This window comes from Physeter macrocephalus, chromosome 4 (genome assembly GCF_002837175.3).
Source record: "Physeter macrocephalus isolate SW-GA chromosome 4, ASM283717v5, whole genome shotgun sequence".
NCBI classification, from domain to species: Eukaryota; Metazoa; Chordata; class Mammalia; order Artiodactyla; family Physeteridae; genus Physeter; species Physeter macrocephalus.
This window is the reverse complement of record NC_041217.1, coordinates 142,152,661-142,179,260: the sequence shown is the minus strand read 5'-3', so window position 1 is coordinate 142,179,260 and position 26,600 is coordinate 142,152,661. Positions and strand designations below refer to the sequence as shown.

The 26,600-nt window shown below is 35.4% G+C and overlaps 1 protein-coding gene across 1 annotated transcript in view; it reads right to left on the bottom strand.

Moving 5' to 3' along the window:
- FAF1 (Fas associated factor 1) overlaps positions 1-26,600 on the bottom strand; it is a 534,086-nt gene that overhangs the window by 299,157 nt on the left and 208,329 nt on the right. The window contains exon 5 of the mRNA XM_024119653.3: positions 1,858-1,949. Coding sequence (XP_023975421.1) covers positions 1,858-1,949 — 92 coding nt within the window. The remainder of the gene's footprint in view (positions 1-1,857; positions 1,950-26,600) is intronic.

The window sequence follows — 26,600 nt, the reverse complement described above, 5'->3', positions numbered from 1 at the left end:
ACTACCCAAAGCAATCTACAGATTCAATGCAATCCCTATCAAGCTACCAATGGCATTTTTCACAGAACCACAACAAAAAACTTCACAATTTGTATGGAAACACAAAAGACCCCTAATAGCCAAAGCAATCTTGAGAAAGAAAAATGGAGCTGGAGGAATCAGGCTCCTTTCCTTCAGACCAACTACAAAGCTACAATCATCAAGACAGTATGGTACTGGCACAAAAACAGAAATATAGATCAATGGAACAGAATAGAAAGCCCAGAGATAGACCCACGTACATATCGTCACCTTATCTTTGATAAAGGAAGCAAGAATATACAGTGGAGAAAAGACAGCCTCTTCAATAAGTGGTGCTGGGAAAACTGGACAGCTACATGTAAAAGAATTAAGTTAAAACACTCCCTAACACCGTATACAAAAATAAACTCAAAATGGAGTAAAGACATAAATTGCAAATGAAGCAACTGACAAAGGATTAATCTCCAAAATTTACAAGCAACTCAAGCAGCTCAGTATCATAAAAGCAAACAACCCAATCCAAAAATGGGCAGAAGACTTAAATAGGCATTTCTCCAAAGAAGATATACAGATTGCCAACAAACCCATGAAAGGATGCTCAACATCATTAATCATTAGAGAAATGCAAATCAAAACTACAATGAGGTATCACCTCACACCAGTCAGAATGGTCATCATCAAAAAATCTACAAACAATAAATGCTGGAGAGGGTGTGGAGAGAAAGGGAACCCTCCTGCACTGTTGGTGGGAATGTAAATTGATACAGCCACTATGGAGAACAGTATGGAGGTTCCTTTAAAAACTAAAAATAGAACTACCATTTGACCCAGCAATCCCACTACTGGGCATACACCCTGAGAAAAACATAATTCAAAAAGAGTCATGTACCACAATGTTCATTGCAGTTCTATTTACAACAGCCTGGACATGGAAGCAAGCTAAGTGTCCATCGACAGCTGAATGGATAAAGAATATGTGGCACATATATACAATGGAATATTACTCAGCCATAAAAAGAAATGAAATTGAGTTAGGTAGATGGACCTAGAGTCTGTCATACCGAGTGAAGTAAGTAAGTCAGAAAGAGAAAAACAAATACTGTATGCTAACACATATATACGGAATCTAAAAAAAAAAAAAAAAAAAAAAAGGTTCTGAAGAACCTAGGGGCAGGATAGGAATAATGACGCAGACGTAGAGAATGGACTTGAGGACACAGGGTGGGAGAAGGGTAAGCTGGGACTAAGTGAGAGAGTGGCGTAGACATATATACACTACCAAATGTAAAATAGATAGCTAGTGCCAAGCAGCTGCATAGCACGGGGAGATCAGCTTGGTGCTTTGTGAATACCTGAAGGGGTGGGATAGGGAGGGTGTGAGGGAGACTCAAGAGAGCGGAGATATGGGGATATATGTATACGTATAGCTGACTCACTTCGTTATACAGCAGATACTAACACACCATTGTAAAGCAATTATACTCTAATAAAGATATTAAGAAAAAAATTATTATTCCAAGGCACTTACTGACATCATATGAGGTTTGAGAAAAATGTAAAAGCTCTCAAAAAAGAATGTCAAATTAACTCCTATAAAATAGTTAGAAGTAGGAAAAACATGCCACTTACATATCTAACTCACTTAAAACTGTTGTTGGTTTAATATGAAAATGTTTTAGCTTGAAAAACACTATTTGCTGATTCCTTAAACTCAGCTACTATTACCAAACCTACATCTGTCACATGTAACAACATTAATAAAAAACAATTTTATATATCATTTAGTCAATAGCATAACTTAATTTTCTTTTATTTTTAGGCAGTTACTAAACTCACACTGTCTTCCACATCTCCAGTCTTCCAGCCTTTTAACAGCATTTTAGACACAGGTATCTGAAGTTCATTTTCTAGAATCTGTTTAATTTCTCCTGTACGAAAAAGAGGAGACCAGACATTACTAACAAAATAATGCAATAAATATTTGTTCATATCCAGAGCTAGCATTAATATTAGGCATATGGTCCACAGTCAATGAGATTTGTCTGATGAATGCATATGAAAAATTTCAGTAGTCCAAACTCCAAATCTTGATCATACAACATGTTGTCCCTTTGAAGAACTAAGGCTCCACCATTATGATAAAAGACTCCACAATTACTTAAGTACCTTTTTAAAAAGAAACAGGTATCAGTGATTGGGGGTTTGAAAAGAAATAATCTATTTTAAACCAACTGAAAATATCTATACGTGCTCAGCATGTGGTAGGAGTAGTCGGTAAAGTACAAAACTTGAGGCATTATAGTATAGGGAAAGCAAATTGTGGAATGAAGACCTGGGCTGAAGTCTTATCTTGAAGAAATCAAATAACTTGCCTTTTTTTTTTGCATCTATAAAATGGGGAATAATATTGTTTATCTTATCTACCTCTAAGATAAGATTTTTTGCATCTATAAAATGGGGAATAATATTGCCTATGTTATCTATCTCTAGGGTTCAAGGGTGAAAGGAGATAACATCCATGAATGTAGCTGGAAAAAAATAATAAAGTCAATGTATATAATCTAGAAGACAATTTAAACTGTGTTAAAGAGAAAAGCAGCAGAATTTCAGAAAAGAAAAAAAATTCTGTTGGATCAAATAGTCAGAGAAAGTTTTGTGAGACAGATGAGACAAACCCAGCTTGAAATACAGCTGCATTTAAACCAAGGTTGAAGTATAGCTGGGTTGTGAAGAAGAGCCAAATCAAAGGCCAGGATATTCTATTGAGTGAAGACAAAGACCAAAAGGTAAAAAGGAAAAAAATGAAAATGATGCTAATGAAAAACAGTGAGGAATCACAATTTTCCCAGTACTCCACAAATTACTTTTCAGGAATCTAGTCTACTTATAAATTAACCAGCTAATTTCTGGTACTACAGTATAATAAATAGATCATTAAATCAGAATGTACAAATATTTCATATAGATGCTTTTATTAGGTTGGTTAGTCTATAATTATATATTAATACATAATTCAATTTCATTTATAGTAAGTGATTGAACACTGCAGAAAATGATTATACTATACATTAAAAGAAAAGTAATTCCATGCTGATAAAGGAAAAGATGGAGGGTGAAGCTTATACTACACAACTTCTACGGAAGCACAGCTGCCTAAGCAAGCAATGCTACAATCAAACCCTTCACAGCCTTAGTGACATATTTTTACTTTCCTAAAGAAAATTCCTATCTAGGCACTTTGGATAGCGATTAAACATCATAAAAAGAATTCTGATTCAACATTATATTTTTAGAAGCACAAAATTTATCAACTTTGACCTTCAAAAATATCACTGCTGACAAAGGATTGTTCTGTTCATGGAAATGAGAGAAAGGTGAGCCATACTTCTTTTACCAAATACATATAAACACTGCCTTTTGATTTGTGACTAAGGTTGCTATTTCTAAAGCTGTACCTATCTGGAACTGGGCTTATGCGCTTACAAGTCTGCCCAGTGCTTTCCTCTTAGAAACCTATCTTCACCTGAAACTTCCTGCTTAAACTCTTGGAGACACCCTTAGCATTCATAACCTAAAGGAAAGAAAAAACAAAAAGAGATTTTAAGTTAAAGTCCAGTTAGTCTTTGCAGCAAGCTTGGGTAACATATCAAACAAAAAGTCTTTTGTTCCACAGGTAGAAAAGAATAGAAAACAAACCCAGAGCCGTGACAGCAACCTGAGTTCCTCATATTCAAAAAATTCTTCTCTGTTGGTCTCAATTTCTTCTTCTCTAAAGTAGGAATAATAACTATAGTACCAATACTTCATTGGGTTGCTGTATTAAATGACATACGGAATGGAAAATACTTTGTGTTACTCTGTGTCCAATACATAAAAGGGACTCAAAAAATGTTGTTAGTTTTAAGTCATATTAATTAAAGTAATACACACATAAGTGTCTAGCATAGTATCTGGCCAGTATAGGTTCTCAATAAATAGTAGTTGTTTCAAGAATATCCAAAATATTTTAGGGCAGTGAAGCGCTAGAATGCAGCAAGTTTCAGAGCCAGTTTTTTATATACAGGTCTGCCTGACTCCAAAGATCTTAACACAAGATGGCACTCCTGTATGTTATTTCGAAAACTGAGAAGATATGCAGATGTCATCAAGGAACAGTCCACTGACTGCAAACCATATATCTGATAAGGGTTTAATACCCCAATTACATAAAGAACTCATATAATTCAACAGCCCCAAAAACCCCAAATACTCCAATTAAAAATGAGCAAAGGACTTGATTAGACATCTTTCCAAAGAAGATATAAAAATGGCCAATAGGTACATGAAAAGATGCTCAACAACACTAGTCACTAGGGAAATGCAAACCAAAAACCATAATGAGGTATAATCTCATACCTGTTAGAATGGCTACCGTCAAAAAGTAAGAGATAAATGGCGGCAAGGATACGGAGAAAAGAGAACTCTCGTGGGACTGTTTCTTTCTATTCTTACTTTGCTGTGAGTTTGATTATTTAAAAACAAAAAACACGAAATTTTAAACATTGTTGTTGAATACTGTCAAATGCTTTTTCCACCATCTATTGAAATGGTCAAATGAATTTTTTCATTCATTGTACTAATATGGTGAACTATAATAATGGATTATATACAAATTGTTAAACAAGCCTTATATTCCTGGGTAAAGCCCACTTGACCATGAGTTATATTATATACATATGTATATATTTTATTATATTTAATGAATTCAATTTACAAATATTTGTAAAGGATTTCTGCCTCTATGGTTGTAAGAAATAGTCTGTAATAGTTTCCTTTTCCTGTAATGTCTTTGTCTGGTTTTAGTATCAGGGCTAATGCTGGTTTCATAAAATGAATTAGGCAACATTTCATCTTTCTCTATTTGTGAATGACTGCTAACATTTCTTCCTTAAATATTAGACAAACTTTACCAGTGAAGCCATCTGGGATTGGGTTTTCTTGCAGAAAGGTTTTGATTAACTATCAATAACTTTATATATTAGATGTAGAGTTATTCAGATTTTAAATTTTTGCTTCTGTCAGCTGTAGTAACTTACACCTTTAAAAAGAGTTTTTCTACCTTTTTAATGTTTCATGTAACCTTTAAATTTACTGGCCTAGATTTGCTCTTAATGTTGTCTTACAATCCATTCAATGTCTATAGGTACCTTTCATTTTCAATATGATTAACCTGTGTTTTCTCTCTTCTTCTTATTCACATTAGCAAGAGAACTATCAATTTTATTGATCTCAAAAAACAGCTTTAGGCTTTGTTCATTTTCTCTACTGTTTATCCATTTTCTGCTTTATTGATTTCTGTGTGCGTGTGTATGATTTTCTTTCCTTCCATACTTACTTAGGGTTTGATTTGCTCTTTTCAAAAAAATTTCTTAACAGCTTTATTATGATTGATATAAACTACTGCACATATTTAAAATCTACAATTTGTAAGTTTTGACAAATATACCAGTGAAACTACCATCATAATCAAGATTATGAATTTATTCATCACCCCCTAAAACTTTTCTTATGCCCCTTGTTAATTCCTCCACACTTCCCCTACCATATCCCCAGGGAACCAGTGATTTGATTTGTGACTATGAATTAGCTTGAATTATATAGAATTTTAGATAAAAGGAATTTCAGAATGTTCTTTTAAAATCTGGCTTCTTGCACTCAAAATACATTGTCTAAGATTCTTCCACATTGTTACACATAATGATAATCCCTTTCTTATTACTAAGTAGTATTCCATTATATGGATATACAACAATTTGTTTAATCCATCCACTGGTTTATGGACATGTTGTGTTTTCCACAGTTTGAGGCTATTACAAATAAGTTGCAATGAACAGTAACATACAAGTCTTTGATGGACATATGATTTCATTTCTCTTGGGTAAATACCTAAGAGAGGGATGGCCAGTGTATTTTTAACTTTGTAGGAAACAGCCAAACTCTTTTCCAAACTGGTTTCTACTGTGATGTCTTCCAGTTCACTAATCTTTTCTTCTTGAATATCTAATCTTCTGTTAATCTCATCTCAGACATCATGGTCTTAACCTCTAGACATTTGATTTGGGTTATTTTTACTTTTTCAATTACTTATGATTTTAAATCTTTCCTCTCTTTTTGAACCTAAGTAATATAGCTATAATAACTGTTTTAATGTCCTTAATCTGCGAATTCCAACATCTATGTCAATTCTGGGTTGTTTCTGGTTAATTGATTTCTCTTCTCATTATGGGCCGGCTTTTCTCCTTCTTTGTATGCTTGGCAATTTTTTTACTGGATACGAGGCATTGTAAATTTTACCTTGATGGGTGCTGAATGTTTTTTATTCCTATAAATATACTGAGCTTTGTTCTGGGACGCAGTTAAGTTACCTGGAAACAGTTCAGTGCCTTTGGGTCTTTGCTTTTAAGATGTTGGTACCACCTGTGCAGTATTTAATCTATGGCTAATCTTGACACTACTGAGGCAAGAGCCTTCTGAGTACAGTTGACCGTTGAACAACACAGGTTTGAACTGTGGGGGTCCACTTATACATGGATTTTTTTCAATAGTAAATACTACCGTACTATACAATTTGCAGTTGGTTGAATCAGTGAATGAGGAACTGCAGGTACAGAGGAATGGAGTACATGGAGGGCTGACTATAAGTTATATGTGGATTTTAAGCTGTGCAAAAGGTTGGTTCCCCTAACCCCAGTGCTGTTCAATGGTCAACTGTATTCTATCCAAAGAATGAGGTCATTGGTCAACTGTACTCTATTCTCTATGAATTATGAGGTTTTCCATCTAGCTGGTGAAGGTAAATCTGGTTCCTGCAAGCAGAAGGGTGGTCTGGGGTGGGGTAGGGACACTTTTCCTATTTCTTAGCTGGAAGCTTTGATCATTGCCTTTGGAACTACCTTCTTTTGTAATTAAGCATGTGAACCATAAACTTCCGTCTCAGTACCACTTTGTCAGCATCAAATAAACATTGATAAGCCACATTTCCATCACAATTCAAAATATGGAATATCACAGTTCAAAATATTTTCTAATTTCCTTTGTGATTTCTTCTTTGACCTATGGTTTACTTAGAAATATGTTGTTTAATTTCCAAATATATCAGGATTTTCCAGATTCCTTTGATTTCTATTTTAATTCCACTGTTGTCAGAGAATATACCTCACATGATTTTTAAGTCCCTTTAAGTCACTTTCTGTGACTTGTTTAATGGTTGAGCATATTTCCTACCTTAATGAATGTTGCAAATGCATGAGAAAAGAATATGTATTTTCCTATGGTTATGAGAAGCATTTTATACATTTCAAGTAGGTCGAACTGGTTGATATTCTGTTCATATTTTCTGTCTGTTGTTCTGAACATTACTATAAGAAAGGAGTGTTATCTCCAACTGTAATTGTGGATTTGTTCTTTACTCATTGCAGTTCTATTGATTAGTTTTGTTTCACATACTTTCAAGCTTTTGTTATTATATACACACACATTTAGGATACTTATGCCTTTGTGATTAATTGACATTTTCAACATGAAATGTCCCCATTTATCCCTCATAATATTCTTTGTCCAGAAGTCTACTTCATTTAATATTAGCATGATAACATAATGTTGTTAATATAACATATATACTGATTACTATTTTCTTATACGTATATTTCAATCTTATGCTTTATACTTAAAGTGGGTTTCTTGTACATATATAATTGGTTTTCCTTTGTTATCCAGTCTCACAATCTCTACCTTTCTCATAAGGATGTGAGATCATTTATATTTACTGTAATTATCTATAGTCTTATTTGTTTTCTATTTGTCCTATCTGATTTTTTTTCTTTTATCATCTTTTTCTACCTACATTTGCATGTATCAAATAGTTTTAGATATTCCATTTCATTTCAAACCTTGACTTAATAACCATTATGTGTGTTTTATTTTTTTGGTGATTACTCTAGGGTTTAGAATATGCATATTTAACTTCACAGAGTCCACCTTCAAGTAACACACGACTTGTCTTACAACAGCATACTTCCTTTCCCCATTCCTATTCTTTGTGCTGTTTTCATACATCTACCTCTACGTAATTTACAAAACACACAATACATTGCTCTTACTTTTACTTTATAATGTCATTTATCTCTTAAAGAAATTAAAAAGAAAGAAAATATTTTGTATATACCCAAATTTTTACCATTTCTGGTGCTTCTCATTTCTTTGTGTTAATCTAATTTCCCATCTGGTATCGTTTTCTTTCAGCCTGAGGAACTTCCTTTATTATTTCTTGTAGTTTTTGTTTGTGTGAAAAAAATATCTTTATTTAGTCTTCATTTCTGAAAGATATTTTTGTTGGATATAGCATTCCATGTTGACATTTTATTCCTTTTGGCACTTAGAAATATCACCAAATTGTTTCCTGGCTTGCATTGCTTCTGATAAGAAGTCTGTAGTCATTATTTTAAAATATTTTTTTCCCTATATGGAATGTGTCTTTGTCTCTTCACCTCTGGCTACTTTAAATTTTCTTCTACTACTGATTTTCAGCAGTTTTAATATGATGTGGTTTCCTTTGAGTTACTCTTACTTGGAGTTACTAAGCTTCTTAGATCTGTAAGTTTACAGTTTTCATCAAATTGGGGTTGTTTTCTGTTATTATTTCTCTAAAATTTCCCCGTTTCTATTAGCCCCTCTGTTTGGGGGAACCTAATCATGCATATATTAGGCCGTTTTTTATTTCATGACAGGTCACTTAAGCTCCGTCCTTTGCCCTCTCCCCTGTATTTTTGCTGTGTGTACTTCACTTTACACTGTTTTTATTGCCATGTCTTCAAATTCATTGATCTTTTCTTTAATAGCATCTATCTGTTAAATCCTTCAGGGTAAATATTTTATTGCAGATCTTAAATTTTAGCTCTAGAATTTTCCTTTGGTTTTTTTCAATTCTTTCTTCAAGTTCTTGATTTCTTTTAAATCCTTAAGCATATTTATAACAGCTGTTTTAAAATTCTCCTAATTCCATTATTTTTGCCATTTATGAATATGTTTTTATTTTCTAATTTTTCTTCAGGCTATGGGCCACATTTTGCTACTTCTCATGTCTCCTAGTTTTTGACTGAATGCCAGACATTATGAAAATTACATTAATGAGTGTCTGCATTTAATGGTTTGCCCCTAAGGAGTATAGAAGTTTATTTTGACAGGTCCTTACATTTCATGCATATAGGTTGATCCTTTTGAGACATCTTTATGACATTATTTTGGTGCATCTAAAGCAGTGATTCTCAAAAGTATAGTTCAGAAATTTGGGGGATTCCTTGAGACTGATTGTACAAAAGTGATGATCACTAGGTTCAAAAGCATTATCCCAATTCTATCACTAAGTGACTATTAATTACTGAGCCAATTTATAGGCCCTCTCTGGGCCTCAAATTCCATATTAATTTTTTTAAAAAAACTAAGAATACATTTCATATTAATGCCGCCTTGTTCCCTTTTTTTTAATTAAAAAATATAACACAACGTGGCACCAAAAAGTAAGAACCGCCCCCAAAGAAAAATGAGACTTAATCTACCAGCAGACACAAGAAAATCAAACCTGTCACCTAGAAAAAACAAAATGAGAAATAATATATCATGTGGATTTTTCTCAAGTACAATTCTCAAAAGAGAATTTCTTCCTTCTTTGTTCAATTCACATTTTTTGTAATGTCAGAAATCTTCTACTGCCTCCATTCATTTCCTTATTTTAAACATTATAAGCCACCAACCCCTACAAACACTTGTTTCAACTGTGAAACTATTCTTTTGAGAAAAATCAGATTAAGATTTTATAGCGGAAGCAACATTAGACTTTCAGGGCTAGAAAGGATCCAACTCAGAGGCTGTTTAAAATCATTCTGGGATATGACTTACCCAAGAACAAGTAGTAAGTTAATGGCAAAGACTACAAGGCAATGTTCTATTGCTTTTCCCTCTATACCTTCCCATCTCAGATGTTCAAAGATGCAGTCCTTGTACATCTTGCTGCTCAAACATATAAATTTAAACAAAAAGATCATTTCCATAACACCTATAATTATCAATAAGAATCATAAATATGTGCATATGTAGGCAGTCTGAAACAAAAGGATTTCAGAAAATGTTACTCATTTTTAGGTTATTTACAGTGTGTCAATGGGTCCTACAGGATTTGAGATTATACCCAACAATGCATACAAAACACTCTATCAGATTGCTATAAAGGCTGATGTTTAATTGTGTCTGTAAGATTAAAAGACAGAAGTATTTTTTTCCTAAATATTAATGTTCCCCTTAATACAGAAAGAAACCTAATGATTATAACTAACATATAAGGGAAGTATTTAAAATAATTTTACAGGGAGCAAAAGTTCCAGTCATTTATGAAGCATAATGATCAGTAAAGATTATCAAACACTTTTCATTAGAAACTTTGTTTTCTGTTTACCTCTTTGCTTCTTGTATTGTAGAAACTTTACCCAAATAAAGACACTCTGTGCTCACTATCCATATAGCAGAACTGTTTTAGTTCAGTGGATAACAGACTGGGCTAAAAGTCAAAAGACAGTGACTGGCTGTTCTGGAGTCTGCTACTAACTACCATGACAGGGCATTCTCCCTGAGTTTTAAGTTTACATACCTGTAAAATAAAGCATTTAGACTAAATGTCCTGTAAGGGCTCTTCCAGTTCTAAAACCTCACGTTCACATTCTACCCAATATGTGTATGGCACTAAGTTAAGCACTTTGGAAAATACAGAAACTGAGTAATATGTCAGAATGGGAAGGGCTTCCTAACCACAAACATAGAAAGAAAAACTGTGAAGGAAAAGTCCAATACTGTAAAAATAAAAAAAGTCCGGGGCTTCCCTGGTGGCGCAGTGGTTGAGAGTCCGCCTGCCGATGCAGGGGACGTGGGTTCGTGCCCCGGTCCGGGAGGATCCCACATGCCGCGGAGCGGCTGGGCCCGTGAGCCATGGCCGCTGAGCCTGCGCGTCCGGAGCCTGTGCTCCGCAACGGGAGAGGCCACAGCAGTGAGAGGCCCGCGTACTGCAAAAAAAAAAAAAAAAAAAAAAAAAAAAAAAAAAAAGTCCGTATCTCGAAAAGCACAATAAAATGAAAATGTAAATGGGGAAAATATTTGCTAAACAAGTAATGGATGAAAGGATAATCTCATTAATATATAAAAAATTCTTATAAATTTTAAAAAATTTTTAAAGAAAGTCACAATAGGAACATATAAACTTACATACAAAAGAGCCAAAAAACCTAGTGTATTAACTGAGTAGTAAAAGAAAACTGAACTGAAAACGTAAGATACCATTTATTTCTAAACTGACAAAGCTCTTTTTTCTTTTCTTTTTTATTGTAATAAAAGATGCATACCATAAAAATGTGCCACTTTAAAGTGTACAGTTCAATGACATTAAGTACATTCCACACTGTGCAACCACCACCACTAGCCATCTACAGAACTTTTCATCAGCCCACAGTGCAACTCTGTATCCATTAAATAACTCCCCATTCCCACCTCCCCCCAGCCCCTGGTAACCACTATCTACTTGCTGGAATCTGACTATTATAGGTATCTCTTATAAGTGGAATAATACATATTTGTCCTTGTTGCATCTGGCTTATGAAACATTTAGCATAGTGTCTTCAACATTCATCCATGTTGTAGTATATAGCAGAATTCCATTCCTTCTTAAAGCTGAACAATATTCTACTGTATGTACATACCACATTTTGCTTATCCATTCAACAGTCGATGGTCACTTGGGTTGATTCTGCTTTTTTTTCTGTTTTTCTGTAAAAGTTCCTACTTTCAATTATTTGGGGTATATACTCAAAAGTGAAATTGATGGATTATATGGTAATTCTATGTTTAATTTTTTAAAGAAATGCCATACTCTTTCCCCAGCAGCTGCATCATTCTACATTCCTACCAGCAATGCACAAGGGTTCCAATTTCTTCATATCCTTGCCAACACTTGTTACTTTTTGTTTGGTTGGTTGTTTTATAGAACAGTCATTCTAAGGGGTATGAAGTGGTATCTCATTGTGGTTTTGATTTGTATTTCGCTGATGATTCATGTTGTTCAGCATCTTTACATGTGTTTACTGGTCACCCATATATATTCTCTGGAGAAAACAACTATTCAAGTCCTTTGCCCATTTAAAAAAAAATTTTTATTAAGATATCATGGACATATAACCATGGTGTAAGTTTAATGTATACACGTGTTGATTTTATACATTTATATATTGAAATATGATTACCACTGTAGCATTAGCTAACACCTCTATCATATCACATTATTATCATTTCTTTTTTGTAGTGGGAACAATTTTAATTGGGTTGTTTTTTGTTGTTGTTGAATTGTATGAGTTCTTTATATATTCTGGATATTAGTCCCTTATCAGATATATGATTCAAAAATACTTTCTACCATTCTGTAGGTTGCTTTTTCATTCTATGGATAGTGTCCTGTGATGCACAACTTTTGAATTCTGATGAGGTCTGATTCACTTACTTTTTCTTTTGTTCCTGTATTTTGGTGTCATATACAATAAATCACTGCCAAACCCAATGTTATGACGCTTTCCCCTTATATTTTCTTCTAAGAGTTTTATAGTCTGAGCTCTTATGTTGAGGTCTTTGTTGGTTTTGTTTTTTTAATATCACAAACTACTGGCAAGACTATAAATGAGTATACTGTTGATGGCAAATTAAAATAAGACTTCTCTAAAGAGTAATTTGGTAGAATATATCAAAAACTTTTAAAATGTGCGCCCCCTCTCATGCAGAATTGCACCTCTAGGCATCTCTTTGTAGAAAAATAATCAGTGAGGTTCAACAAACTTCACTGCAGTATGTTATAGTGAGAGATCAGGAATGGAGGGGAGCTCAAAATAACCAGCAAAAGGAAAATGGTACAATAAATCATAGTACAGGCTTTAAAAACTGTGTGCTTCAAGAGTATTTTAAAATATGGAAAATGATGATGATATAATACTACAAGTAAAAAAAAAGCAGATTCTAAAGCATCAAATATAGTCTATCTCAATTTTGTAAAACATAGATTTATACAACAGACAGAATGAAACTGGAAGTAAATGCAGCAAAATGCTAACTGTAGTTAAAGTAGAATTACTGGTAATTTTTACTTTTTCCACACTTTTGTCCATTTCATAAATTTTCTACAACAAACAATGGAGCAGAAATGCGGTTGGAAATGAATTATTCAAAAACAGAGGAAGGCAATTTCTATCCTAGGACTCATCATGAAAGGAAGAGTGAACAAAGCAACTAATATCTGTTGAAAGTCTTTCTTCTATGTGCCAGATTTCAACCATGTATATTGAGGAACTTGTTACTCATTGATTTTAAGCAAGAAAATCTAGCAGTAGAGCAAAGAATTGAATGGGAAACAGAAAAGAGGAAACCTATTAGCAGAGGGTTTTTAAAACAGCAAGATAAGAAAAAGTGAAGGAAGGTATAAACTGCTTATGTTGAAAATGGAAAAGGTGATGCACAAGACAGTAATCTGTGAAAAAGACTCTTTAGCAATGTTTCTTAAGACATAGTTCTTCAATTTCATCAGAATCACCTGTACTATTTGTTTTCAAAAATGCAGATTTGTTGGCTCTACCCCATTACAGAATTAGAATCTAAATCTATAGGATTTGGCCCAGGACTTACACATTTAATCAACCCCCCATTCCTTTCCCAAGGTGATTTTTATGCATATAAAATTAGAAACACTCCTATGGAGTTTAATAAATGGTAGAACCTGAGGATGAGAGGGATGGAGGAATAGAAGAAATGGCTTAGCTACCAAGCATGTTGGTACCAGCTAGATGTTGCTGTGGACTCTCCATAATCCACAGCTTTGCCACAGAACTACTGCTTCATACTAGTTTACCTTAATAATCACTTCTGTCTAAAGGTGGTGGCTTTCTGTCATACTACCCAACTGCTTAATTTGTCCTTTGGGGACTGTATTTTTTTAACCCCTGAAGCTGCTTACCGTAAGAGCTTAAAAAACATTTTAATGTCAAGCCTATCCTTAAACGACTAGAAGAGCACCTGGCACATAGTAGGCATACAATGAAATCAGAAATAGGTACTTACAAGGGAAGGAAAGCAGTAGGGCTAGAAAGGTAGGATAAGACCAGATAAGAAAGGGTATATGTGCTAGGGTAATGCACTTGAACTTATCCTAAAAGAGGCAGTTTGATGAGATGGTATCTGACAAATGTATACTCCTGTAAAACCACCACCACAATCAAAATAAAGAACACTGCCATCTCCACGATATGTTCTCCCATGTTCCCCTTTGTGGTTAACCCTCTCCCCTATCCCTACCTCCTGATCTGATTTCTTTCACTAGTTTTGCCTTTCCAGAAAGTTATATAAATGGAATCATAAAGATTCCTTTTTGTATCTGGCTTCTTTTACTTAGCATAATATTTGAGATTTATCCATGTTGTTACCTGCCATCAGTAGTTTATTCCTCTTTATTGCTAAGTAGTATTCCATTGCATGGTTGTACCACAAGTTGTTTACTCATCAGCTGATGGATAATTGAGGTGTTTCCTGTTTGGGGCCATCATGAATAAAACTGCAATGAACATTTCATGTACAAATCTTTGTAGGGAAATATTTTCATTTCCCTTGAGTAACTACCTAAAAATATAATCACTTGGTCATTTGGTAAGTATGTGTTTTAATTTATAAGATTCTACCAAACTTTAAAACATTTGAAAAACTAAGTACCATTTTGCACTCTTACCAGCAATATATGAAAGTTCCAGTTGCTGTGCATCCATGCCACCCCTTGGCATTCAGTCTTTTTAATTTTAGCCATTCTAATAGGTGTGTGGTTGTTTCTCATTATGATTTTAGTTTGCATTTTCCTAATAATGGTACTGGAAATTTTTTCACAAGAATATTTTCTACCTCTCCAATAAAAATTTTTTTAAAAAGATTATTTTCTACCTATGTTTTCTTTGATAAAGTGTCTGTTAGAATTCTTTGCCCATTTTTCATTTGGTTGTCTTCTTAGAATTGAGTTTTGAGAGTTCTTTAGATATTGTGGGTATAAACCCTTTATAAGGTATGTGTTTTGCAAATATTTTCTCCCAAACTTCAGCTTGTCTTTTCAATTTTTAAAGAATGTGTTTCAAAGATCAGAGTGTAAAATTTTGATGAAGTTCAATATTTCAATTTTTCTTTTAGATTTGTGCTTTTTGTGTCCTGACGGGGGGGCGGGAGGGGGGACTTTGCCTAGCCCAAAGTCACAGTGATTTTCTTTTATAAATTTTAGAGGTTTAGCTCTTACATTTAGGTTTGTGCACTACTTAGGGTTAATTTTTGTATGTGGTAAAAGGGTAAGGTGGTGGTGGTGCTACTGCTGCTCGTGCTGCTTCTTTTTTGGCATCTGGATGTCCAAACAGCACCAGTTCCATCTGGTGAAAAGACTGTCTATTCTCACTAAATTGAATTAACTTGTAAAGTTGCAAAAAACTGATTAACCAGGTATATGTGGGTCTATTTGTCTATCTTTGTTGCCAATACTATGTTGTCATGATTCCTGTCTTAAAATGAGTCTCAAAATTAGGTGGTATAAAGTCATACAAGTTTATTCTTTTTCAAAAATTGTTTTGGTGCTTCCCTGGTGGCGCAGTGGTTGAGAGTCCGCCTGCCGATGCAGGGGACACGGGTTCGTGCCTCGGTCCGGGAGGATCCCACATGCCGCAGAGCGGCTAGGCCCGTGAGCCATGGCCGCTGAGCCTGTGCGTCCGGAGCCTGTGCTCGCAATGGGAGAGGCCACAACAGTGAGAGGCCCGCATACCACAAAAAAAAAAAAAAAAAAAAAAAATTGTTTTGACTATTCTATACCATTTGCATTTCAATATAAATATTAGAGTCAACTTGTCAATATCTATTTTTTTAAAGCTGGAATTTTTATTGGAATTCCACTGATTCTATAGATCAATGTGAGGAAAAATGACATTTTAACAATACCGAGTCTTCCAATTCATGAATGCAACATATCTCTCGATTTATTTAGGTTTTTAATTTCTCAGGAATGTTTTGTAGTTTTCAGTGTAAGGCCTTGCATATATTTTGCTATATTTATCCCTAAGCCTTTTTAAAAATAACATTGTAAACAGGTATTTTATTTTAGTTTCCAATTGTTTGTTGCTAGTATAAAGAAATACAATTTATCTTTTATATACTGACTTCGTATTTTGTGACCATGCTAAATTCAATTATTAGTTCTAGTAACTTTTTTGTAGATTATTTGGGGCTGTTTACATAGATTATTATGTCATTTTTGGATAAAGATAGTTTTAATGCTTCCTTTTCAATCAGTATTTTATTTCTTTTTCTTTCTTGCCTTCTTGCATTACCTAAGGACTTCCAGTAGAATGTTAAGTAGAAGTGGTAGGCGTGAACTTCCTTGCCTTGTTTTTATTCTTAGGGTGAAAGCATTCAATCTTTTACCGTTAAGTATTATGCTAAGTACAGGATTTTATAAATGCCCCTTATAAGGTTGAAGAGTCTACCTTTTATTCCTAATTTTGAAGAGTCTCTTTCAAATGGATATTGAATTTTGTTAAATGCTTTTTCTGTATCTGTTAAGATGATCGTATGGTTTTTCTTTTTTAGTCTGTTGATAAGGTACATGAAATTTTTTTCAATCACAAGAGTGACATGATTTTATTTGTATTCTTGATAGATCACTTTTCATAGGTTGCAATTTATTTTTAATGTATTGGTTATGTCTATATCCCTTACTAAGTTCTATGAAGACAAATATCATGCCTGTTTTCTTCTCCATCCTATATCTAGGATCAAATACGATACCTAGATCACAGTAGAAAATACATATTGAGTAAATAAAAAAATGTGTAAACAAATGCAAGGAAAACAGCCATTGCTATTAAGAATCAGCTAGGATGGAGAAAGACCAGAGGTAGAGAAAATAATGAGACTATATGAATGAGGGTTGGTATTTCCACAACACAACAGTTCAGGGGCAATGTATCTAACCTGATTAGGAAAAACAAAAAAACAGACAAACAAAAATTTCGAAGTGTCTACATGCCCAAGAAATCTGGAGAAATTTAGGCTGATATCAGCAGTCTACATCAGGGTTTAAATTATTATGACCAAGGTAGGAAATGAAGGCCAGGCAATTTATTCCATGTCTCCTGGGTTATCACATACACTTGAATTAACCTAAATTTTTATATTTTTAGGTTTCCTTGGTCCTCTCCAAACTAGAATCTATTTCCCAAGCTTACAAAGGAGTTTCCAAACCAAATCTGTTTGTGGAACAGTCTAATATCCTACAATAGCATAAATGCCTAAAAGGGGAGAGATGGTGGAGAGAGGTATGAAGAAGAGAGGATAAGCTCAAAAGTAAAACAATCCTAAAATATCAAGATGCATTAAATTTTGTTTGTTTATTGTTTGTTTTTATTGACATATATTTGATTTACAATGTTGTGTTAGTTTCTGGTGTACAGCAAAGTAATTCAGTTATATATACACATATTCTTTTTCATATTCTTCTCCATTATGGTTTATTATAGGATATTGAATGTAGTTCTCTGTACTATACAGTAGGACCTTGCTGTTTATCTGTTTTATATATAGTAGTTTGTATCTGCTAATCCCAAACTCCTAATTTATCCCTCCCCCACCCCCTTTCCCCTTTGGTAACCATAAGTTTGTTTTCTATGTCTGTGAGTCTGTTTCTGCTTCATTAATAAGTTCATTTGTGTCATATTTTAGATTCCACATATAAGTGATATCATATCTGTCTTTGACTTACTTCACTCAGTATGATCCCTAGGTCCATCCATATTGCTGCACATGGCATTATTTCTTTTTTTTTATGGTGAGTAATATTCCATTGTGTATATATACCACATCTTCTTTATCCATTCAAGTTGCACTAAGTTTTTACAAGAGACTGTTGGGTTGATAGAAGAGGTAATAACTGTCAACGCCATACATTAAGGGCATCTTCCTATTGCTTTCTCTTCTCCAGACTTTAGCAGACTAAGATGGCAAACAAGCTGGCCTTAGAAAGGTGAGTAGAATGGTCTGAACTAATCAGAAATTCAAGCTGTATAGGAATTGGAGCTGTAGGAAAGGAAGTCCTCATCAAGAAAACATCACAAGCTAAAAGAAAAGGAAAGGGGACACGAGAAGATACCATAGGAGAAGATACCATTTAACTCTAAAAGTTTAAGTATTAGATCAGTGTTCATCCCATTATCCAATAAATGCAGTCAACAAATATTTAATTAACACCTACTATTACCAAGCACCAAGCACAATAAAGATAAGAAGAAATTACGTGCATCTTTAAGGAGCTCTAACAGAAAGATAACTTGTTAAGAAACCACAGAACAACTGCTATACAAAGATATATAAAGGATAGAAAGAGAGCACAGGCAAGAACCAATCACAATCTCTCTGTGAGATGCTGAAACATCATGAAAAGGTGGTTCCAAAAAATAATTTAGGTTACACTACTAGAAATGACATACCTCAATCAAGGAAGAGGTCAGATCAACTGTGCTTTCTCTCTCAACCCAAGGTGTACACAAATATGAGTATCACATTATATATGTAGCACTGGCATCCTAAAATGAATCATGGCTCTAAAGTGTGAAAATATCTGAAAGTGATGCCTCAGAAAAAATGACTGTAACAACAACTAGCATCTATAGAATGTACTTTTTCCAGTTTTAGTGAAATATAATTGTTATATAACATTATATTGGTTCCAAGGTATACAACATAATGATTTGGTATATGTATGTATTGCAAAATGATTACTACAATAAGTTTAGTTAATAATCACCTCCTTACAATTTTTTCCTTGCCATGAGAACTTTTAAGATCTACTCTCTTAGCAAGTTTAAAATACACAATACAAAGTTGCTAACTATAATCACAATGCTATACATTATATCCCCATAAAGTATGCATTTTAATTTCAACACAGCTCTGTGCAATGGTTGAATAACTGAAGATGTTTAGCCTGAAGAAATGGGGAAAAACAGAACTGTCTTTTACTATCTGGATAATTATCAAGAGAGAAAATATATTATTTTGTATATTCTGTCTCTGAAAGTAGAGTGAGGTCAAATGAATGGAATTCACAGGTGGCAACTCAAAACAAGAAAAAATTAATACATTTAACAATACCTCTGTTTAGCATGTGGTTGAGGTACAGTGTTTTTATTTATAAAATTTTAGTCAGAGTTGCTGAACAATGGAATTACTGCCTTAAAATTAATGAGCATCCCACTGCTAAAAGAATTTAAGCACACACTAGATAACCCTAAGACAAAAATGTGGAAAAGACTGCTTACTTCGTGGTCAGCTCGACTAGCTTTTACAGCTCCCTCCATATCGATTAATCTCCATGAACCAATGAACTCACTTATTCACTTATTCTCTTATGTCAGTTCTCACATCTATAATATGGGATACAGGTTCTGGCTATGTCAAGGTAATGTGAAAATTAATAAGTCAATGAGTATGAAAGAGCAGAGGCAGGGACTGCGGTAGGCTCCGGAGAGGGAACTGTAGCATGAATCTGTCACTGATAGAAAAGGAGAAGTTCTATTTAAGTGGACTTTTCAGCTAACTGAAGACTACAACCCCAACTTTATGCTCATGACTGCATATTCCTCCAGACACACCATTATGATTCCTGCCTCTGTGCTTTTCCTTGCCTAGAATAAACTTCCCCACACTTTCCCACATGACATACTTTAACTCGTATTTCATAGCCTGGTCCCTCTCTGAAATCTTTCCTCACCAACCTCACAACTGAATTTATTACCTTCCCATACTCCCAAGTCACCAACTAAAATTGAATTGCTCCCTTTTCAATATTCTCATAGCACTCTGCATGTATTTTCATAATAGACATTATTTTATTGGAAAGATCATGAATTCTAGATTCATTTAAGACTGAATTTGTGGTTCAGGAATTCTCTGAGCCTCTGTTTATTCATCTTCGAAAGGCGGATAATAACATCTGCCTCACAGTGTTGTGGTAAGCGTCGTTCAGAACTAAGGAGAGTGAGCATAGTGGCTGGTGTATGGGAAGTAATGTGTATTATATGTGTGTGTGTGTGTGTGTGTGTGTGTGTGTGTGTGTGTGTGCGAATGAATGAATGAATAAGTGTCCGTTATTTCCATGTCTTCTTCCTCCCTCTATCTAGATAGACCATGAAGTCTTCTGGGATAAGGAATGTCTTATTTACACATAGCCTAAGAACTTAGCATAATATTAAGCCCAAAGTAATCAAAAAACATCTATAATAAAATGACCTATTCTGATTGCACAGAAGTCTTTTGGAATTTACTTCCTAATTTTCAGCAGTAATTGCTAAATATGTGACCTTGGGAAACTACAGTGTTATTTACTATTACAGGCCTACCTCATTTTATTGCACTTAGCAGATATTGCATTTCTTACAAATTGAGATTTGTGGCAACCAGGAAGTCTATTGGAGCCATTTTTCCAATAACATTTCCTAATTTCATTCCTCTGTGCCACATTTTGGTAAATCTCACAAAATTTCAATCTCCATTATTATTATAGCTGTTATGGTGATCCGTGATCAAGTGATCTTTGATGTTACCATTGCAATTGTTAGGGGGCACCATGAACACTACCCATATAAGACAAGAAACTTGATGTTGTGTGTACTGTGACTGCTCCACCATCTGGCCATTCCCCTGTCTCTCCCTTTCCTTGGGCCTCCCTAATCCCTGAGACACAAAAGTATGGAAATTAGGACAATTAATAACCTTACAATGGCCTCTAAGTGTTCAAGTGAAAGGAAGAGTCATGTTTCTCACTTTAAAATCAAAAGCTGAAAATGATTAAGCATAGTGAGGAAAGCATGTCAAAAGCCAAGATAGGCCAAAAGCTAGGCCTTTCGCACCAAACATTATCCAAGTTGTGAATGCAAAGGAAAAGTTCAAAGAAAATTAAAAGTGCTACTCCAGTGAATACCCAAATGATAAGAGAGTGGCCATGTTGGTGACATGTAGTAAGTTTTAGAGCTCTGCAGAGATCCAACCAACCACAACATTCCCTTAAGCCAAAGCCTAATTCAGAGCAAGGTACTACCTCAATTCAATGAAGGCTGAGAGAAGTGAGGAAGTTACAGAAGTATGCAGCTAAGGAAAGAAGCCATCCCCATGACAAAAAAATGCAAGGTGAAGCAGCAAGTGCTGAGGTAGAAGCTAATGGAAGTCAGCCAGAAGATCTAGTTAAGATAATTAATGAAGGTAAATACAGTATACAACAGATTCTCATATAGATAAAACAGTCTTATATTAGAAGAAGATGCCATCTAGGATTTTCATAGCTAGAGAGGAGAAGTCAATGCCTGACTACAAAGCTTCAAAGGACAGGCTGACTCTCTTGTTAGGGGCTAATGCAGCTAGGGAGTTTAAGCTAAAACCAATATTCATTGACCATTCTGAAAATCCTAGGGCCCTTAAGAATTATAGTAAATCTACTCTGCATGTGCTCTATAAATGGAAAAACAAAGCCTGTACAACAGCACATCTGACAACAACATGATTTGCTGAATATTTTAAGCCCACTGTTGAAACCTACTGCTCAGAAAAAAAAAGATTACTTCCAAACTACTACTGCTCACTGACAACGCACCTGGTCACCCAAGAGCTCTGATGGAGATGTACAAAGAGATTCATGTTGTTTTAATGCCTGCTTACACAACATCTATCTGCAGCCCATGGATCAAGGAGTCATTTCAACTTTCAAGTCTTATTATTTAAGAAATACATTTCATATGGCTATAGCTGCCATAGGTAGTGATTCCTCTGATGGATCTGAGCAAAGTAAATTGAAAGCTTCTGGAAAGGACTCACTATTCTATATGCCATTAAGAAAAGTCATGATTCATGCGAAGAGGTCAAAATACCAACATTACAGAAGTTTGAAGTGGATTCCAACCCTCATGGATGACTTTGAGGAATTCAAGACTTCAGTGGAGGAAGTAACTGCCGATGTGGTGCAAATAGCAAGAGAAATAGAATCAGAAGTAGAGCCTGAAGATGTGACTGAATTGCTGTGATCTCGCAATTAAACTTGAACAGACGAGGAGTTGCTTCTAATGGATGAACAAAGAGAGGGGTTTCTTGAGATAAAATCTGCTACTAGTAAAGATGTTGTGAAGATTGCTGAAATGACAACAAAGGATTTAGAATATTACATAAACTTAGTTGATAAAGCAGTGGCAGGGTTTGAGAGGATTGACTCCAATTTTGAAAGAAGCTCACTGTGGGTAAAATGCTATCAAACAGCATCACCCACTACAGAGAGCTCATTTGTGAAAGGAAGAGTCAACTGATGTGACAAACCAATGTCTTATTTTAAGAAACTGCCGCAGGCACTCCAGCCCTCAGCAACCACCACCCTCCTAATCAGTCAAGCAGTCAGCAACACTGAGGCGAGATCCTCAACCAGCAAAAAGATTCTGACTCGTTGAAGGCTCAGATGATGGTTAGCATTTTTTAGCAATAAAATATTTTTTAATTAAGGCATTTGCATTATTTTCTTAGACATAATGCCACTGCACATTTAATATAGTTGCACATTTAATAAGTTGTAGAGTATAAACAACTTTTTTACACAACGGGAAACTGAAAAATTCATGTAAATTGCTTTATTGTAATAGTCAATTTATCCCAGTGGACTTGGAACCGAACCCACAGTATCTCCAAGGTATGCTAGTGTATGTATGTCCAAGCCACTACTATGTATGTTTATTCCTTTAAAAAGGAAAAAAGCTATTTTATAATCTTTCAAAGGAAGATGATAGGGAATTATCAGAGGAAGAGGAGACTGAAAGATGAATGGAAGAAACTAAAGGTGTTAGAAAACACAAGTCTATGCTTCTGATAGTCATTGCCTTGCTTTGCAGAAAACAAAAGTGACATAAGGAATAAGAGCAATCAAGTGAACATAACTTTTTTTTTTTTTTTTTTGTGGTACGCGGGCCTCTCACCGCCGTGGCCCCTCCCGTCGTGGAGCACAGGCTCCGGACGCGCAGGCCCAGCAGCCACGGCTCACGGGCCCAGCCGCTCCACGGCACGTGGGATCATCCCGGACCGGGGCACGAACCCGCGTCCCCTGCATCGGCAGGCGGACCCCCAACCACTGCGCCACCAGGGAAGCCCTGAACATTACTTTTAAATAAAGTAAAGAAATTTTATAAAATGGCAACCTTAAACCACATACCAAACTGACAATAGCAGGGAGTTAAGAATCAGAGAAAGGGAAGGTACTCATTTTGTTCCTTATATACATCTCCATTTGAAAAATGTTTACTAAAAGTGCAGTATTTAAAAATGTGAAACTAAATCAAAAAAAATATTGCTAATGCATATATAAATATAAACTATGCACAGTAAGACCACAGTCTGAGATGCTGCTTATTTATATTTTTAAATGACTTTATATGATGTATGCAAGTCAAATCATTATACTGCACACTTAAACTTATACAGTGCTCTGTCAATTATATCTCAACAAAACTTGAAAAAATGATTTTATATATAATTTGGGGAGTACATAATTGTTGGCATGGTGACAACAGACATTAGCTTGCAGACGGACCAAAGAATAATGCTACTAATGCACAACATTTGCTACCTTTTCTCCCCAAAGTACAAGCTATGATCAGTTCTCTTGTTATTTCATGCTAACAGCATCTATGTGAGGCAAATAAGATTGCTACTCTTTTTTTCTTTAACTGGCACTAACAACAGCCAAAAACAGAAAACGCTTACATAGTGCTTATTATTCATAAAGGGTGGCTAAGGCATAGAGGAGTTAAGGCCTGTGCTAAAAATTACATACTTTATCTGAGTTGCAGAGTCAAGTCCAGAATCCAAGTTTATATATTCAAGACAAAAACTGGTTGTAAATACCCCAAATTATTTTTTCAGCCTCAAAATGCACTTGCTAAATGTTTTCACTCTTTTGATACTCAATCTGATTCTTTTAAACTAAAATGGTATCCAACATAATAAAAGTAGTTTTAAGAAAGTAGATTAAAACAACAACATAGGGGCTTCCCTGGTGGCGCAGTGGTTGGGAGTCCGCCTGCCGATGCAGGGGACGCGGGTTCGTGCCCCGGTCCGGGAGGATCCCACGTGCCGCAGAGCGGCTGGGCCCATGAGCCATGGCCGCTGAGCCTGTGCGTCCGGAGACTGTGCTCCATGACGGGGGAGGCCACAGCAGTGAGACACCCGCGTACCACAAAAAAAAGAAAAAAACCACAAATATACAATGGAATATTACTCAGCCATAAAAAGGAACGAAATTGGGTCATTTGTAGAGACGTGGATGGTCTAGAGACTGTCATACAGAGTAAAGTAAGTCAGAAAGAAAAAAACAAATATCGTATATTAACGCATTTATGTGGAACCTAAAAAAATGGTACAGATGAACCAGTCTGCAGGGCAGAAATAGAGACACAGATGTAGAGAACAAACGTATGGACACCAAGGGGGGAAAGTGGCGGTGGCGGTGGTGGTGGTGGTGGCGTGATGAACTGGAAGATTGCGATTGACATGTATACACTGATGTGTATAAAATGGATAACCAATAAGAACCTGCTGTATAAAAAAATAAAATAAAAACAACAACAAAAAAAAGGCAAATGTTTTAACTAACAATGGACCTATTTTTCTGCTACATTCTAGAAATGGAACTAAGGCTATGCTGAACAGGCTCAGCAAAAGTAGGTTTGCTGACAGAGTTGATTCAACAAACTTTATTGAACAAATACCTGTATGTTAGGTTAAATCCATTGGTAGATCTTAAACATAATAATACACAATAATTCCTACCCTAACGATGACACTACTTCACACTAGATAGTATTTTATAGAAGAACTTATGCTTCAAAATAATTCTCTACGTGCTTGCCTGGTGGCGCAGTGGTGAAGAATCTGCCTGCTAACGCAGGGAACATAGGTTGAAGCCCTGGTCCACGAAGGTCCCACATGCCGCAGAGCAACTAAGCCCGTGTGCCACAGATACGGAGCCTGCGCTCTAGAGACCACGAGCCACAACTACTGAGCCCATGTGCCACATGTACTGAAGCCCACGCACCCTAGAGCCCATGCCCCACAATAAGAGAAGCCACAGTAATGAGAAGACCGTGCACGGCAAAGAAGAGTAGCCCCCGCACGCAACAACTAGAGAAAGCCAGCACGGAGAAATGAAGACCCAACGCAACCAAAAATAAATAAATAAAAGAAATAAATTTATTTTAAAAATAAATAAATGAATAATAAAACAATTCTCTAAATTTATTTAAGAAAATACAGAAGGATTTTGTAATAAAATGAAACTGCAGTAATAAATAGGACACTAAAAACATTAACAGACCAATACAATTACTACTACGTGTCACTCTGGTATAAACTTCTTGGCTGCCCCTAGGCTTACTTTTCTTTTCCTTTTTTTTTTTTAACATCTTTATGGAAGTATAATTGCTTTACAATGGTGTGTTAGTTTCTGCTTTACAACAAAGTGAATCAGTTATACAAATACATATGTTCCCACATCTCTTCCCTCTTCCGTCTCCCTCCATCCCACCCTCTCTACCACACCCCTCTAGGTGGTCACAAACCACCTAGCTGATCTCCCTGTGCCATGCGGCTCCTTCCCACCAGCTATCCACTCTAGGTTTGGTAGTGTATATATGTCCATGCCACTCTCTCACTTCGTCACAGCTTACCCTTCCCCCTCCCCACATCCTCAAGACCATGCTCTACTAGGTCTTTGTTTTAGTCCCATCCTACCCCTAGTCTCTTCATGACACTTTTTCTCTTACATTCCATATAAATGTGTTAGCATACGGTATTTGTTTTTATCCTTCTGACATACTTCACCCTGTATGACACACTCCAGGTCCATCTACCTCACTACAAATAACTCAGTTTCATTTCTTTTTATGGCTGAGTAATATTCCACTGTATATATGCGCCACAAGTTCTTTATCCATTCATCTGTTGATGGACAATTAGGTTCCTTCCATGTCCTGGCTATTGTAAATAGAGCTGCAATGAACATTTTGTTACATGACTCTTTTTGAATTATGGTTTTCTCAGGGTATATGCCCAGTAGTGGGATTGCTGGGTCGTATGGTAGTTCTATTTGTAGTTTTTTAAGGAACCTCCATACTGTTCTCCATAGTGGCTGTATAAATTTACATTTCCACCAACAGTGCAAGAGTGTTCCCTTTCTACCCACCCTCTCCAGCATTTACTGTTTGTAGATTTTTTGATGATGGCCATTCTGACCAGTGTGAGATGCTATCTCATTGTACTTTTAATTTGCATTTCTCTAATGATTAATGATGTTGAGCACTCTTTCATGTGTTTGTTGGCAATCTGTATATCTTCTTTGGAGGAATGTCTATTTAGGTCTTCTGCCCATTTTT